Here is a 15,715-nt window from a genome sequence, read left to right as displayed (position 1 = left end):
AGTATAGTATGTCAAAAAGAGTAAAAAAGTCATAGTATAGGATGTCGAAAAAAAGTAAAAAAGACAAAGTATAGTATGTCAAAAAGAGTAAAAAAGACATAGTATATTATGCCGAAAAAAGTAAAAAAGTCATTGTATAGTATGCCAAAAAAATTAAAAAGTCATATTATAGTATGTCAAAAAAAGACATTGTATAGTATGCCAAAAAAAGTAAAAAACTCATAGTATAGTATGTCGAAATAAGTAAAAAAGACATAGTATAGTACTCATAAACAGTAAAAGTACAGTATGGCACAATTCTGCCCTCTCTTGTGCACAAACCTACTGTAATTCTTACAAATCTGTACTTTTATGCACTCAGGTTGACGTTGAGACTGGGCCGCATGAATTTGAGTTTCCCGACATGTTCTGTGTGCAAATCCCAATGTGTACTTTGTCACTCACCGATGACTTTTCTTCAAATATCAGTATTGTAATTATACACAATAAAAAAAAAAAAGGTAGGACAGCTTACAACCATTCGTTTTACACTTTTAGTTGAAGAGTTCACTTGGATGTGCAGAGACTCGGGCCAAACTAAACACTCAGGCTGCTTTCCTTTACTAGCTGTAGGCTTGGTGCTGCTCCAGCTGGTGCTCGGGGAAGAAGATGAAAGACGCAGATAAAGAATTGGCACTTTGTTCCTTGTGAAAATAGAAGATGTTGGAGTCAAGACCTGTTAGTGCTTCAAATCAGTCAATGAAAAACTCCACAGTGTGAAAACCTGAGAATTTACAACTTTGTGTGTGTCTTAAATCATGTGTAAGCTAAGAGAGTTATTGTTCGCTGTAACCATTCCTGCCTCCAGTGATCCCTAGTCTCGCTGGCCAGACCTACCTCCACAGTGCTGCTCAGTAAGGTCTGGCCCCCCCACAGATACACCCCTGCATGGGACATAAAGGGCCTGGGCGGTTTGCATTTCTTTAAACCAATCACAATCATTCTGGGTGGCACTAAGCTCCAGACGCAGCGACGGTGGCGCTGCAAAACAGACCCGGGAAGGAACTTGAAATTTCAAAAGAAAACGCTACATACAAAATTAAATGACTTATAATTATTATTATTAAAATGTTAACTGTTCACGCAATACAGTAATGTGAGCTATTTAAATTAGCTTGATACATGGTTAGAACCTCATTAGCTCTTACCGGTGTATTGCTGTGTGTATTTTGTCCTCAGCAAATCCCCCCCGACCAGTCCTAAAGCGTCCCAGTTAGAGAGGACATGCCATAACAACGTAGTCTTTGTAAACCTTTCCAATCATTCTGCAATAGAACCAAGCAGGACTGTCTTGTTGAACAATCCAAATGTTCTACAAAACCATTGTTAGCTCTTGGTAGTTTGAAGTTTATTATTATTAAGTATTAAGTATTATAATGATTATTATTATTTTTACATATGCAAGAAATAAACAGTGGCAAACAATTACAAACAATACACTGAGGCAAAGAACGCGTCCCAGGCCCAAAAAAAGAAAAATAAATAATTAAACAGAGGAAAGACGGGAGGGAGGAAGACACACACACACAAACACTCACACACAAACACACACACACACACACACACACACACAAAGACAGACACATGTCTTATAGATCAGAGTCACTAGTCCTAATGAGAGACAGGTCACCCAGCCTGTCACTACCTGTCAAACATACATGGTAACACTATGGACTGTGGGCCTATACACATTCAGCACTAATGTATCTGGGAATTAGTTTTGACTTTTTTGTAAATAGGATCAACTCTGGACATGCATGACCCTTTTAGACCTGCTTAACACTGGCTTTGAGTTACATTTGGCTTTTAAGAGTCTCAATATCTGACATATGGACATATGTCTCCCATAGACAGCCCAGTTAAGAGTGTTGATGTCCTGACTCGGTTCCTCAACTCTGATTCAACTTTAGCGCCGTACATTTTTAATCTCTGCTCTCTGGAGGTCTCCTGCCGCTTGGATCTGAAACTATTAACATCTTGATATGTAAACATATAACCTTCTCACACATTCTATTGAGATTTTTATCACCCTATCTAATTGCAGGAGCTGACCACAAAGTTCACCCCTGAACGTCGTTCTTCACAACATATCAACGGAAGATATGCGTTTGAACTGTTGCCCATTGTTGACAACAGTTTGACTCATAAAATAGGAGTAGTCGGACTGAACGTCTGTGCTTCTTTCCAGGTAAAAGTTGTCAGTCCAACAGAAGCTGAGATTGAATCCACTTTGAATTGTACGGTTATGTGTCGGACCTTGAACCATGAGCAGTCTGAGGGAGCCCCTCACAATTGTATTTGTTTTGCAGTACCTATCTATACTACTGTGCTATTTAAAGACATTAAACTCTGTAATTGCACTAATTGGAGTTATTTGTAAAATAAATAGAAAGGAGCAGTCATTTTAATGCCCCAGGAGCAGTTTGTGTGGGTTACATCTGATAAAGTGGCTAGCTCGGTGTTTATACTCAGTTTTCCAGCTCTCAATAAATGATCCAGAAAATGTCCTAATGAAGAATACAGGTGGTTAAGTCGTTATGTACCCGGGGGGGGTCTCACTACCACTTCATGTAGGGAGAAGTGCTCTATCTGCGGGTGACCTGGAGAGAAAACATTCCCAGCTAATGACTGCTCAGAGCGACCGGCATGGCTGACTGAAGCCTAACTAACCCCTCGTCCTCCACTGGAGCCTGGGTGCAAATGAGGCAATCTGCAAATGAGGCAAGTCGCTGAGCATTATTCTATTACAGTAAGTCCACCTGATTATGGAGGCTCAAGGCACAATACCATAACAGACCCACCTCTGAGCGCTGATGAACGCGGCCTTCAGAGCCACAGATCCTCAAACCTAAACGACAGCGTGTGGCGTTTGATGTTCTGCCGAACCGTGGCCGTTTTAAACATTATTCATAACACGGAGCCGCGATGCCAGCTTTAATCATGTGACCCTGTAAGGGAACGGACGTAGTTTATAGTGTGAAACGTAGCTATAATAACATACTTGGGGTTTGTAAAACATCAGGGATTGGCTTAAAATTGGTTCATGAAAATTAATTTAATAAATAATGTCTGAATTGAATTATGAAATTATACCTAATTCTTCAGTTAAAAAAGCAGACATTTTGAATAACATGATTTTGTGACAACGTTCAGTCTGGTTTGGAAACTCCTATTTCTTTTCAAATGCCTTTTTTTTTTTTTTATTAAACACCCAAAAGCCAATGAAGGCAGAGAATCCCTTTTTTTGTTGTACTTGCAAAGCGCGAGGTGTGCAATCATGAATCAATCATGAATCATTATGAAAAACGGGTCAAATTTGACCTGAAGACAACACAAGGGTTAGTGGTGTGCTCATGTAGAATCCCATCAATCATAGGAAAAATCGGATTTAGAAAATAAACGTTTTCAGGGATTTAGAGTAATCAAAGTCAAAGATGAAATGAATATGGTACCCATGCCGATCCTACATCAGAGACAGAAGGAACACAGAGGAGATGGGGACTCACCTGTCAGTCACATTTGAAATTTGAAATGACATAAAGGTGCAACGCTGACCCGAAAGCTGATGCACAAGTGAATATCACAAGTGAATATCACAAGTGAATATCACAAGAGAATATGAAGATGTTTGCAGATGTTTCTGTCAGCTCCCAGCTGTGACTGCTTGTGTGCTAGCACCACACCAGTATGTGACTTCATGACACCACTCTTGAGCTTTATGCTGAGGCCTGTTGTATGCTTGAGCCCGATATCAATACAATTTGGTGATTTAAAAATCCTAGTTTCCGATATGTCGGCCAATATATATTAAGAAAACAGAAACGTATAACAAAACATAAACAGATTTCCCAAACATTAGTTATTTGTAGTTATTTATGAGTTCTCACTAAAATAATATAATAATTTGTTTTATTGTCACAACAGAACAGATAAACATCAAAATATATTAAAGTTCGGATGAATAAAATGTCTAATTATAATTATAATTAAATATTCATTTAAATGGCCTTTATAGCATCTAGTTAACATCGGGCTCTATTAAAAAGTATTGAATTCTGTACCCAGCCCTAGTCTCAAGGTGTGCTTTGAAACTAATGTAAACACTGCTGTAATGAGCAAGGCACTGGATATTTATAATGTTTCAGGATTGACACAATTCATCTCTCTTATCCATGCAGCATACATGAATTCATTTTAGAGCTCACGGGGTTATGCCCACCATGATTTCACTCATGTCCCACAGTTTACTGGCCACTTCCTGGTCTGTGGCCTTGTCCAGCAGAACCTGAGGCTTGCAATCTGCAAAGCACTTGCCCTGCACGCCTTCCACATCTGGGCTGCAGGCCAAATAGACTGAGGTCTGAGCGCCCTCTTCGGGGCTCTTAAACAAACCCCGGGAGAGAAGGTCAAACAGGGGCTTGGCCAACACTGGGACGTGGACGTGCCTGCCCAGATTGGTCCTCACTATGCCCGGAGTCAGAGCATTCACAACCACTCCGCTGCCCTCCAGCCGACGGGCCAGCTCGCAGGTGAACAGCAGGTTGGCTAGCTTGCTGCGACTGTAGGCGAAGGCCTTGTCATAGCCCTGCTCACTGTTCAAGTCCTCAAAGTCAATGTGGCCGTGCTTGTAGAGTTTAGAGGAGACCACGACTATGCGACTGGGAGCGGATTGTTTCAGGAGGTCCAGCAGCAGGTGGGTGAGCAGGAAATGGCCCAGGTGGTTGACCCCGAACTGCATCTCAAAGCCGTCCTCGGTGTGGGTGTGCGGACACTGGTAGATGCCAGCGTTGTTGATCAGCACGTCTAACCGGGGTTCCTCCTGTACAGAGGAGAGCACATTATTAAACTTCAGACAATATTTCGACTTTTACAATAGAAGCTGTAAAATACTTTCTATGACCGTAATCACTTTGTTGAGTTGTCTGTTTCAAAGGTCGGGGCAGCGCGACAGACTTAGAGAACTTCCATCAGTTCTACATTATGTGTAAGGGCGTCACCATTTCAATTCAAAATCGACCAAAATTGAGTCACAATGTCGAATTTTTGATTAAAAAATGGAATCGTCATATTATGTTTGAAGTTTCAGTTTCAGCATTGGAACAAACTTTTGCATTACGAGTTTGTAACGTTCCGAAATGTTAATTTTACTATAAATGCATATTGGTTCCAAATATTCATTATTGGTTTTATTACTACTAATATTCAATATTAGCCATATGTTTGAGCAAGACGCCACCCCCCCCAGTCTTTTTTTTTTTTCTTTCAACAGGACAATGACCCCAAACACACCTCCAGGTTGTGTAAGGGCTATTTGAACAAGAAGGAGAGTGTTGGGGTGCTGGGCCTCCACAGTCACCGGACCTGAACCCAATCGAATTGGTTTGGGGAGAGCCGGACCGCAGGGTGAAGGCAAAAGGGCCAACAAGTGCTGAGCATCATGGGAACTCCTTCAAGACTGTTGGGAAACCATTTCAGGTGACTACCTCTTGAAGCTCATCAAGAGAATGCCAAGCAGTGTGCAAAGCAGTAATCAGAGCAAAGGGTGGCTACTTTAAAGAAACTATAATATGAGACATGTTTTCAGTTATTTCACACGTTTTTGTTAAGTACATAATTCCAAGTGTTCATTCACTGTTTGGATGCCTTCAGTGATAATCTACAATATAAATAGTCATGAAAATAAAGGAAACACATTGAATGAGAAGTTGGTTCCAAACTTTTTTAGTTTGTCATTTAACGTTAACGTTCAAGTTTATTGAATGAAGAAACGTGGTAGACAGGCTAATACAGTTGAAATGTTTACTTAAATAATTGATATTTATGGAATCAAATGTATGCCGAATCAAAAAGTATAATTTTCTGAAGCAGAAAATAAACCGTTGAATTTCGTGGGGTTATAAAAAAATTGAGAGTAGCGAGGTCTTTTCTAAAAATGCTACACTTTTCAATGACATTTGGCATGAGGTTCTTTTAATGCAGGTTCATATGGTATTTGCGCTGTATGGAAAGCAAAACTTAGCTTTGGAACAAAAAGTCATCTCGCTACCTTTATTATGTCTCGACAGAACGTGTGTACAGATGTAAGCGAGGCGAGGTCCAGCTGTTTGACGATTAGCTGTGACCTGTCTGAACCAGTCTCCTGCAGGATGTCCCGGGCTGCCTCCTCAGCCCTGCGGAGGTCCCTGCAGGCCATTATCACACGGCCCTGGAGCTTCACAATGCCCGCTGCTGTGGCTTTCCCTATCCCGCTGTTAGCACCGGTCACTATTACCGTCTTTCCGTTCATCATTGTGCGTAATTAGCCACTGAGCTAGCTAACGTTAGCTTTATAACTAGCTGGGCCATAGAAACATATCATTACCCACAATTCACAACGGGTGACAGTTGCCTTCGTGGAAGCTCGTAAAAGTGGCAATTCAATTAATTCATTGTACAATGAACTTTGAAGGGCAGGTAGCATATTTACAGTCCATGCTTCTTTTTTATTTTTTTTTAGAAATGTCACTATCTTTCTATTTTCATATGTATGTACTTAGGCTATGGGTGTGTGTGTGTGTGTGTGTGTGTGTGTGTGTGTGTGTGTGTGTACGTGTATGTTTGTGTGTGTCTGTGTGCGCGTGTGTGTGTGTTTGCATGTGTTTATTTTTATATGTATGTACTCTAGAATTTAGGCTATGAAGGAAAGTGTGTGTGTGTGTGTGCGTGTTTATTTTCATATGTATGTACTTGGCCAGTTAGGCTACAAAGCTACAGCTGTAACGTCATCTAAATGGCGCTCAGTATTGACCTAGCTATTGACCATGACCTTGCTTCGTGCTCACTACAAGAAAATAAAATAAGTAAATAAACAGAAATCAAACTGTGTATTGTGTTTATTGTGCCGTTAAGGTCATGTAAAATGGTTTGTTCATAGAGTGTATAATACCATTTGTACAGTCTATGGTTTTGTTGCATGTCTTTAGTCTTACTTGAGGTTACATAAAAAATAAAAATAGCTTTTGTATTTGTGAACCGTCTAGCCCCCCCCCGTAAATAGCAGACACATGTAACTAGTTTGTAATGCATTTTTATTACATACACACTGGCTCCAAAGAGCTCCCAGGCAGCCAATCAAAAATGTCAAAGATGTTACCATGCAACCATCTCCGGTTTACCTCGTTCAGTATTGTTGTCCTAGGATGTAGCTCTAGTGTCTATTTCTGTGTAACCACGTTGAGAGCAACAGGGAGGGGGGGAACGGAGTCAAATTCCTTGGATGTGTACTCATACCTGGCCTGGCCCGAAGCTGATCCTGATGGTGATCGCTCTGCTGCAGGGTTGCAAGCAAAACGCTTGAGATTAGCTGATGACAGTGATGATGATGTCAGCTTGTTTTATCACATCCTCCCAACAACCCCACAGAGTGCCAATTTGGGATGCTCTTACAGCTTGAGAACAGAGACGGGTAATCAGTCTGAAATGCTCGCCTGCCAGCCCTTCTCCATGTGCCACGGAATTTCAGACGCACACATTTGGCAAAAAGAAGCACTTTGGGATGAAAAAGACTTTCAGAATGGTAAGAATGCAGGAAACTTTTGACAGAAAATTGGCTTTTTCTGCCTCAGCGGCAGTTGGAGGCGCTTTTATGCCATGATAAGACATGTATATTGACATATTCTATCAAATTATTTACAATGTTTAAAGGTTATGGTCTTGGAAAAGCTATGAAAAAATTGAAAGAAAGCACTAATGGTCAATATTGCTTAAAGCTCCACAAAAAGCTGGTTTAGTGGATTCTTTTCTTTGACATGTTGGCTATAAAACTGTTTGACTATGTTGGCAAATACTGGCCACAAAGATTTGAATCATTTTAAGCAACCAAATATACTTCATGTATATCTACTGAATACTTTATTTTGAAATTTCAATACCACTGATACCACATATATGTAGTATTGACACATTTTACTTTGAAAACCATCTTATCAGTTCTTATTTCCAGTATATATATGTATATAGGTGAAGGCTGGTAGGCTGGGGGTGTGGCCTTGACCAGCTGCCACTTTGCTCGTTTGAAAGCCATGGTGTCTCTCTCTCATGGGAGGGCCAAATTCTCTAGGTAGACAAAGCAGAGAAAGGGGAGGTACATTTGCACCTTATGACCTCATAAGGGGCAAGATTCCATAAAGGCCCATCTGAGCTTTAATCCTCTCAAAGGCAGAGCAGGATTCCCAGGGCTCTGTTTACACCTATCACCATTTCTAGCCACTGGGGGACTACAGGCGGGCTGGGGGAACACATACTAATGTTAAAAAAAAACTCAATGTGAAAGGTTCATGCCATGGGACCTTTAAATTGAGCTTTGAAATTAGCTCAATTGGGATGTAAAATTCAAGTCAAGCTAATTGGGTTGCTGACATTGGCCTGGACTTTACACCTGAAAATCATATTGGGCAGGTCACTTCTAAAATGTACTGTTGTTAGTGAAGTTAAATTCAGTTATCCCACTTATATCCACAGCTTACAGCTTCAGGTTACACAGCGGACGCTCACCAACCACACAGCCTGAAATAGTGTCCCCACAACGCCCCCTCGCCCAATCAGCTGCCTACTTAAAGGAGCCTCAGTCGCTAGTAAATGTCTCTGTAATGGGGGACACCACACAGTGATACATGATGTATTACTAGTGGACATCACAGTATATGTCGATGTTGCTGCAGTCCCGACTGGCTTCAGGATTGTTTAACCCTCGTGTTGTCTTCCTGTCGACCATGCACTTGTTGTCCTCCGGGATCAATGCTATTTTTGACGTTTTAGTCTAAGCTTTTTTACTTTTTTTGAACTTTTTTCGACTACCAGCACTAGTGTTACACTTATCCTTGGAATCCATTGTCACTAAAGCTCATTTATTTTTTTCTGTTAATAAAAAAAAGTAGAATGTAGGAATTATTTTGATCAAAGGAATAAACAGTATGTTGATGAATAATCACAGACATAAAGTTTAGTCAGGTCAAGGTTTTAAAACCATTGGATTTTTTCTTGAAATACTATAAAATGAAATAAGAAAACATTTCTGAACTTTTAAAACGGGTCAGGTTTGACCCGAGGACAACAGGAGGGTTAATACCTCTTTACCTCAATGGTAAAATGAGCGTTATCTCAGTAATGTATTTTGCTTTTTTGGCTCTCTCAACCCTACTTTCTTTATCTTGTTCTCTTCTCCGCCTTCACATCTACACAGCGGAGCAGGAGAATAAAGTGTGCGCCCGCAGGGAAAACATTTTACCTCAATTTCTCATGAAAAGTTGTTTAAAGTGCAAGGTAGAAGCATATAGTTTGGATTGGTGTTACATGATAATAGTCACTCTCAGTATTTTGTATGGACTCCACACTCCATATCGCTCTCCCCATTGTATCACCCTCTACTTGTTGTTACATCAGATATGTAAGTGCAAACGCCTGGCATGGGAAAATGGGAAACAATGGCGAGGAAGTGGTGCGTTCCAGCCCTCTTAGACTGAAGGAGACCTCCATCTTAGAATCAGATATCACTCATAGGACAAAAAATGACTTAAGTGGCTCTTTTTAAAAGGTGTTTTTCTACATGAATGCTTGTCTGCAAAGCAGACGCTGTGGACCTCTGAAGATATTCAGAAGACTAATTTAAAAAGTCAGATTTTAGATTGAAATATTTTAAATGCTATCGGCACAAGGCTGTGTTTACAGCAAGACTGAAACCATGGCCGCGGGAACACATTTTGAGTTGGGGGTGCTGACAAATTTTCCGCGAGTCACATTTTTAGCCAAAGTCAACCAGCACACACCACGCTGCATCCATCACAACGCTCCACAGGCGGAAAAACTAAATCAAGAATAACATCTAAAATCCAAGATAGGGCAAAACTTGGCACAGGAGATAGATAGATAGATAGATAGATAGATAGATAGATAGATAGATAGATAGATAGATAGATAGATAGATAGATAGATAGATAGATAGATAGATTGGATCCCAAAAAATAGGTAATCATGGTGTTGCAGCCGCAAAATCAGTCACATGGCACAGAATATAAATATAAATGAACTACTAGGATACAATGTAGAAACATATAATATAAATGAAATAATAATAGGAATGAAATATAAGAACAAATATTTAAGTATATTTGTTGTGCAAGCACAAAGCTACAGCAATGGTACAGAATAGGCCTGCTACAAGCTCAACCACTGAGCCACAAGATACAAAGGGTATAAAACACATCACTAATTAAATCAATAATCAGTTAATTAAAGCAAATGTGTGTCCTTTTTAATTGGAGAACGTCTCTGGAGCTGCGTCGGGCCCCTCTCATGTTCATGTCTACGCGCACTCCTTCCAGCGAGCTGCTGATCACAGCCTGACGCGTGTTTTCACCGTAACAACAATCGCCATTTTGTTGTCTACCACTGAAAGGACCAAAGCAAACATTCTTATTGCCTTTCTATCAATTTTTTTCCCACAATCCTGATAGGGGCACCACAAGAGAGGTAAGGGATTCACCAAAATCACGAGGATTCATCCTCTGAACACCATGGATATCCACAGCAAAGTTTGTGGAATTTTCATGCAAATAAAGCTATTGATTGTACCCAAATGATTATTTATTAACACTTACCAACTTACAAACTTCATAGCAATCTGGCCTGTTGATAAAATCTGTGTGTCCCTCCCTCATTACCACCACTGAGGTGCCCTTAAGCAAGGCACTTAACCCTCATGTGGTCCTCGGGTCAAACTGACCCGTTTTCCTATATCCATGTTTCTTTTTTAATTACCCAAAAATAATATGTTTGATTCCACACAATGCTCATTGGCATTTGCAAATCTCTACTTTCATTCATTTTGGGGTGACAATTTTATAGCATTTGAACAACAAATTGAAGAGGATTTGATATAGTATTGAGTAAATGTTTACATAATCCTGTCTGTGATTATACATCAACATCCATTCCTTTCATTTTAGTCTGAATAATTCTTAATATTTGCTTTTCTACCTCAAACATTAGGTAGACTTTTATAAAAAAGAGGCTTATTGACCATTTTCTAAAAATAACTGTAAAACTAGTTCATAAGTTTGTGTTACGTAGTGTTAAACGAATAAAAAAAGCCAAAAAAAGTGTAAAAAGTGTTGAAAAAATGAACAAAAACGTAAGAAAATGTTAAAATAAAATTGTTTAAAAAAAGCACAAGGGTTAACCCCAACAGCTCCAGCAGATTAGCCTGGCGTTGTACGGGCAGCTTCCAGGTATGAATATGTACAACCGGGGGCGTTCCTGCAAAAGAGAGGCTGGCTCTCAGTGAACCTCCTCTGAATAAATAAAGGTTAAAAAGATCCACTTTATTTTTCCTATTTTAAAGTCAGTATTCTCTGTTTCATACGAGATGGGATGAGATGTGATTGTACAGTCAGTGGATCTCTTTACACTCCACATCCAGAGGTTGTCCAGCACCTTGGTTAATTCCTGAAGAGACTCTGTAAGGAATGGCTCCACGTTAAGATTCTCACTGGATTCTGGACAACTTTCTGACCGGTGATGTTGACATAATCTTCTTTCCACACAATTTATACACTTCAGCCTGACAGCTAAAACAAACAGCAGTAAAGTCAGCCAATCTCCAGTGGTCTGCCATCAATTTAAAAAGTCGCTATTTTTCAATTCAGCAATTAATGTGATTTTCATTTTTCTTCTGCAGCAAATATTCCTGTGTCCAACAAGCGAAGGCCTGATGTTCTCTGTGCTGTCATGTGTTTCTCTCTCCTGTTTTCCTAGGGTTTAGCCGCAAAAAAATACTGCTTCCTCACAGGCTGCCAATTTAATGAAGAAGATTTGTGGCAAAGTTCAATCCGCCATGTCATGTAATGGGAAATTAATTTCCATGCTCAAGCATGAATAAGTCATTATGAATCTTTTTATTTTTTTACTGAGTCATGTTTCTTAAAATGTTTCCCTCAAATATCTCACATGTCTTTCAAAGTAATCCCCCACAGTGTCATCATTCATCCTAAATCAGGGCTTATTAATTTGCGTAACACACAATGTAAACATACACCAGTGATACAACGAGCATGGCTAATACACATGAAAAGAAACCAAAAGAAAACTAAGAAACCAACCAATAACGAGAAATGAGAAACTTAAAAAGAGAACAGAGGACAGCTTAAGAAAAACAGGAAAAGTGACAATGTAGATGAAAAAAATAAGCATAGGGATGTTGTGTTATGTGTGAAAGATGTTTGTCAGAAGAAATCCAATTTCAGTTATAAGACAAGACATTTCCAAAGAAAAAAGAAGTGGAACTGTCTTCTCAGGGAAACATGAGCCCACCCACAACCTTTTCCTTAACATAACTGCGTCCAAAGTGATGCCAACCAAGGTAGAGGTGAAACAAAAGGTAACGGTACTTTATTGTCACATACGTACATGCATTCAAAATTCATTCTCTGATCTGAGCCAGTGCCTTGATCAAGGCAATGACTGGATAACCTACTAGATGTTTTTTTATAACACGTAGTATCTAGTTATATTAGTAGACTAATAGATACATTAGTAGACTAACAATACACTAACTATAGTCATAAGTGCATCAATAACAATGGCAAAGGCACCTGACCAAGCGTCCGTGTTTTACGTGATGGGAGTGCGAATGTGTTGTTGGAGCTCGGCAGGTCGATGCTGGATTCTATTGTACTTGGAAATTGGAATCTTCCAACAAGGAAAGATGCAAAGAAACGGTACGTTAATCGGGCCGGGTGTTTCGTTACTGGGGGAACCAACAAAAGAGAGAAAGAAGACTGTTCAAATCTAAACAGACAAAAAGACTCCAGCCTCTGTCATCAACTGCAGATCTGCGTGCACCTCAGGGGGGACACAGACACCTGACACCCGGTCTGTACTCCCTGTGTTGACACTCTCGGAGTCGCTTTTCGAGATGAAAATTCAGGACATAATATCCAGCCTGGGTCTTATCTCATGTCCCCACACGGCCTGTATCTTGACAGATGTGGTAGCTCATAGCGAGCTAATAGACGTAACTGTTGTTAGTGTGAACCTGTGAAGGCATCGCGCAAGTCAGAGTTGCCAGTCTGCCACTAGGGTGGGGTACCATCACAGTGGAACCGGTTCCTACGCAACCGGAAGGAATCGGACGGGATTAGATCGCAATTTTCGGTTTCTCATTCCACTTAATGTGTTGACTATAATGTTTTTTTTATAATGACTCTCTTTCTCTGTAGTCTACCGTTCACCAGCTCCCGTAAATGTAGGCTGATTCTAAAATGTTCCCTCTGGGCTCTGCTTAGCATACCAACTCAACGTTTATTTTGTTGTTACTTTTCTAATAGTGTAACTCTTATTTATTATATACATTATTGTAGTTGTGTGTTTAGGTTTACTTTTTACATACGTGTTTAAGAACGTTAAAACGTTATATATATTTGTTAACTGTAAATAATTTTCAATTTCAATGTACCTCTATGAAAGAACCTTTCTTTGATGTAATTTTTCAGTTTTTCAATCATCGTTTTAGGAATCAGAATCGTTTTAAAAGAACCGATACGGTTTCGGATTCGTAAAAATACAACATGCTACGTAAAAATATGAAACCGATACCCAACCCTACCGACGACCCACAGTCGACACCCGCCTGCAATGACATCTTACCGCCAAAGCTGCTGCTAGAAACAACTCAAATCTTGCGGACAACCACTTTGGGGTATTGCATAAGCGGCTAAAGTGGTGAGATAAAGTGATGACTAAACTGTTGAAATAGCTAGCTAAAACAGTAATGGTCCAAACATTTATCTTCACTCCAAGTTGTAGTAGTATAATTCAGACCAAACCATTTACATAGATATTTACAGAGATATTAACAAGTATGATAAAAAAAATAACATCTATGAATAGTGTATTACATTTGGAACATGTTCGTTGGGAATTGATGAAGGGGGACGTACTAATGCGAGATTATCTGAGGATCTGGGAACTACTAATCTAAAGTAGCAAATACCAAAATGTTTGTATTTGATTCAGGGTTTCTCTTGGTGTATTGCTATATTTTTATGTATATTTTTAATTACCTGCTTCATGTAGTTCTTCTCGAACATAGGTTCAGTTTTAGCAAATATGACAGAAAGTTAGTTGTATACGTCTTGCCTACTGCACCTTTAAACACACATTTAATTTCAACTTACATTTGTAATAAATGTAATGTAGAGCCCACATGTTTTCTTTCCTTGTCCCCTAGTTGTGCACTACAGTATATGATGGACGGCCTGTGCTTCATGTCATTACCTTCTCGTTATGTCATAGCAGACAGTAGAGGGGAACTTCCATGTTTACTTCCATGTAAAGTGAACCTGCCTGCTCCACTGGCATTTCATCGCTCAAACTAAGTCACGCTAAAAAAACAAAAAAAAACACAACATGTTGAGCTTGGAATGAAAGGCAAACATAAAATTACAGGTGTAGCGTGATGTCATGGTGACATTTTTTTAAAAAGCTGCAGAGAATGACATGTGGAGGTGGTGTTTCAAGTGGAACTTACATTGTCACATTAATAACGCTAGCTATTGGCTGTGTTGGTTTCCCACAGCTAGTTGTTGGGTTTGTAGTTCTGACACTGTTCAGTTGCTACTAAGTCTTTTAAAGATACACTTAGCAAGGTTTTTATTGGCCCTCAGTGCTACGTGAGTATCGTATATCTGCCGAGGTTGATAGGGTTGTTAATCAATAATGATGACTCATTGATTTCCTGGCCACGAGCTGAAACTCCCCACCCACTGGAATTTCAACTCCCAATTCCCTCCTGGTATTTCCAGCTGCTCAGCCACGGAGGACAGTGTAACGAATGAGGGAGCTCAGTTGCAACACTTTTCAGGCCTAAAAGCCTTGTTCTCCAGCCAAGAGAACAACACCGAGCGTTGAGATTAGGCCCGTGCTGCCAGGCAGTCTGCATTGATGACTGATGACTACAAATTGCTCAGAGTCATTGTATTCAAAGCACATCTTTAGTGTAGATGTCTTCAATGAGAATCAGATCTTTGACCCCGAGATTGATTCTGTGCCATGTTTTTGCATGTTTTGCAGTGATGTTGAAAATGATCCACGAAATGGCTCTTCAGAGGGAAGTAGGTCGAGTCCACTGACATCTGTTTCGATTTTCTTGTACTACAAATTTAACGAGAGAATCTTACAAAATATTCCAATTTTAAACGGTGTATTTTTAAATTTACTGAAGCCATAAGACATGGTATAAACAACAAATTACTGAAATATTTGACCCCTTATTGGGCCATTGGGGGGTTTCTCAGTTGCCTGGAAAAGCTCAGTAGATTCTTGGGAAGACTGCTTTTAATCCACTGTTGACCACAGCCTCCTTATTTTTCATTTTAGTTCAAGGTTCTTTTTGTTGTTTGTTTTATCAACTGCTGGTTCAAAAGAGAGAATTAATAACTTTGTGGTCTTTAAAATGTTTTTAAAAATGTAAATTGTACAATTCCGTGACAGGTTGGTAATGAGCCTGTTTTGAAGTTGTATACAAATCAATGTGTTGAAAAGGTTTAGCCACACTCCAACCCAGTTCCAATCCAATTTCACTACATCAGAATCAGAAAAGGTTTAATTTCCCAACAGGTTACCCTTAGGTGGAATATGCCTT

General features: G+C 39.7%; 1 protein-coding gene and 1 long non-coding RNA gene across 3 annotated transcripts in view; both read right to left on the bottom strand.

The window, feature by feature from the left end:
* Window positions 1-3,784: 3,784 nt before the first annotated feature.
* On the bottom strand, window positions 3,785-15,237 carry LOC117935521. Its single transcript, XR_004654779.1, has 3 exons — window positions 15,227-15,237; window positions 10,678-10,684; window positions 3,785-4,009 (listed from the first exon to the last, which is right to left on the bottom strand). It is a non-coding gene; the product is annotated as an uncharacterized LOC117935521 (long non-coding RNA).
* LOC117935495 (retinol dehydrogenase 14-like) overlaps window positions 4,067-15,715 on the bottom strand; it is a 12,156-nt gene continuing 507 nt past the window's right edge. The window contains exons 2-3 of one of the 2 annotated variants that reach the window (XM_034857702.1): window positions 6,086-6,375; window positions 4,067-4,858 (exon numbers count right to left, since the gene is read on the bottom strand). In XM_034857702.1, the coding sequence (XP_034713593.1) occupies window positions 4,241-4,858; window positions 6,086-6,328 (861 nt within the window). In that variant the 5' untranslated portion in view covers window positions 6,329-6,375 and the 3' untranslated portion in view covers window positions 4,067-4,240. Of the gene's footprint in view, window positions 4,859-6,085; window positions 6,406-15,715 lie in introns of those variants that run through there. The other variant, XM_034857701.1, reaches the window with a different exon arrangement.

The sequence above is a fragment of the Etheostoma cragini genome, chromosome 20 (genome assembly GCF_013103735.1).
Source record: "Etheostoma cragini isolate CJK2018 chromosome 20, CSU_Ecrag_1.0, whole genome shotgun sequence".
In the NCBI taxonomy this organism is placed as follows: domain Eukaryota; kingdom Metazoa; phylum Chordata; class Actinopteri; order Perciformes; family Percidae; genus Etheostoma; species Etheostoma cragini.
The sequence above is the reverse complement of the archived record's forward strand: the minus strand, read 5'-3'. Positions and strand labels throughout refer to the sequence as shown.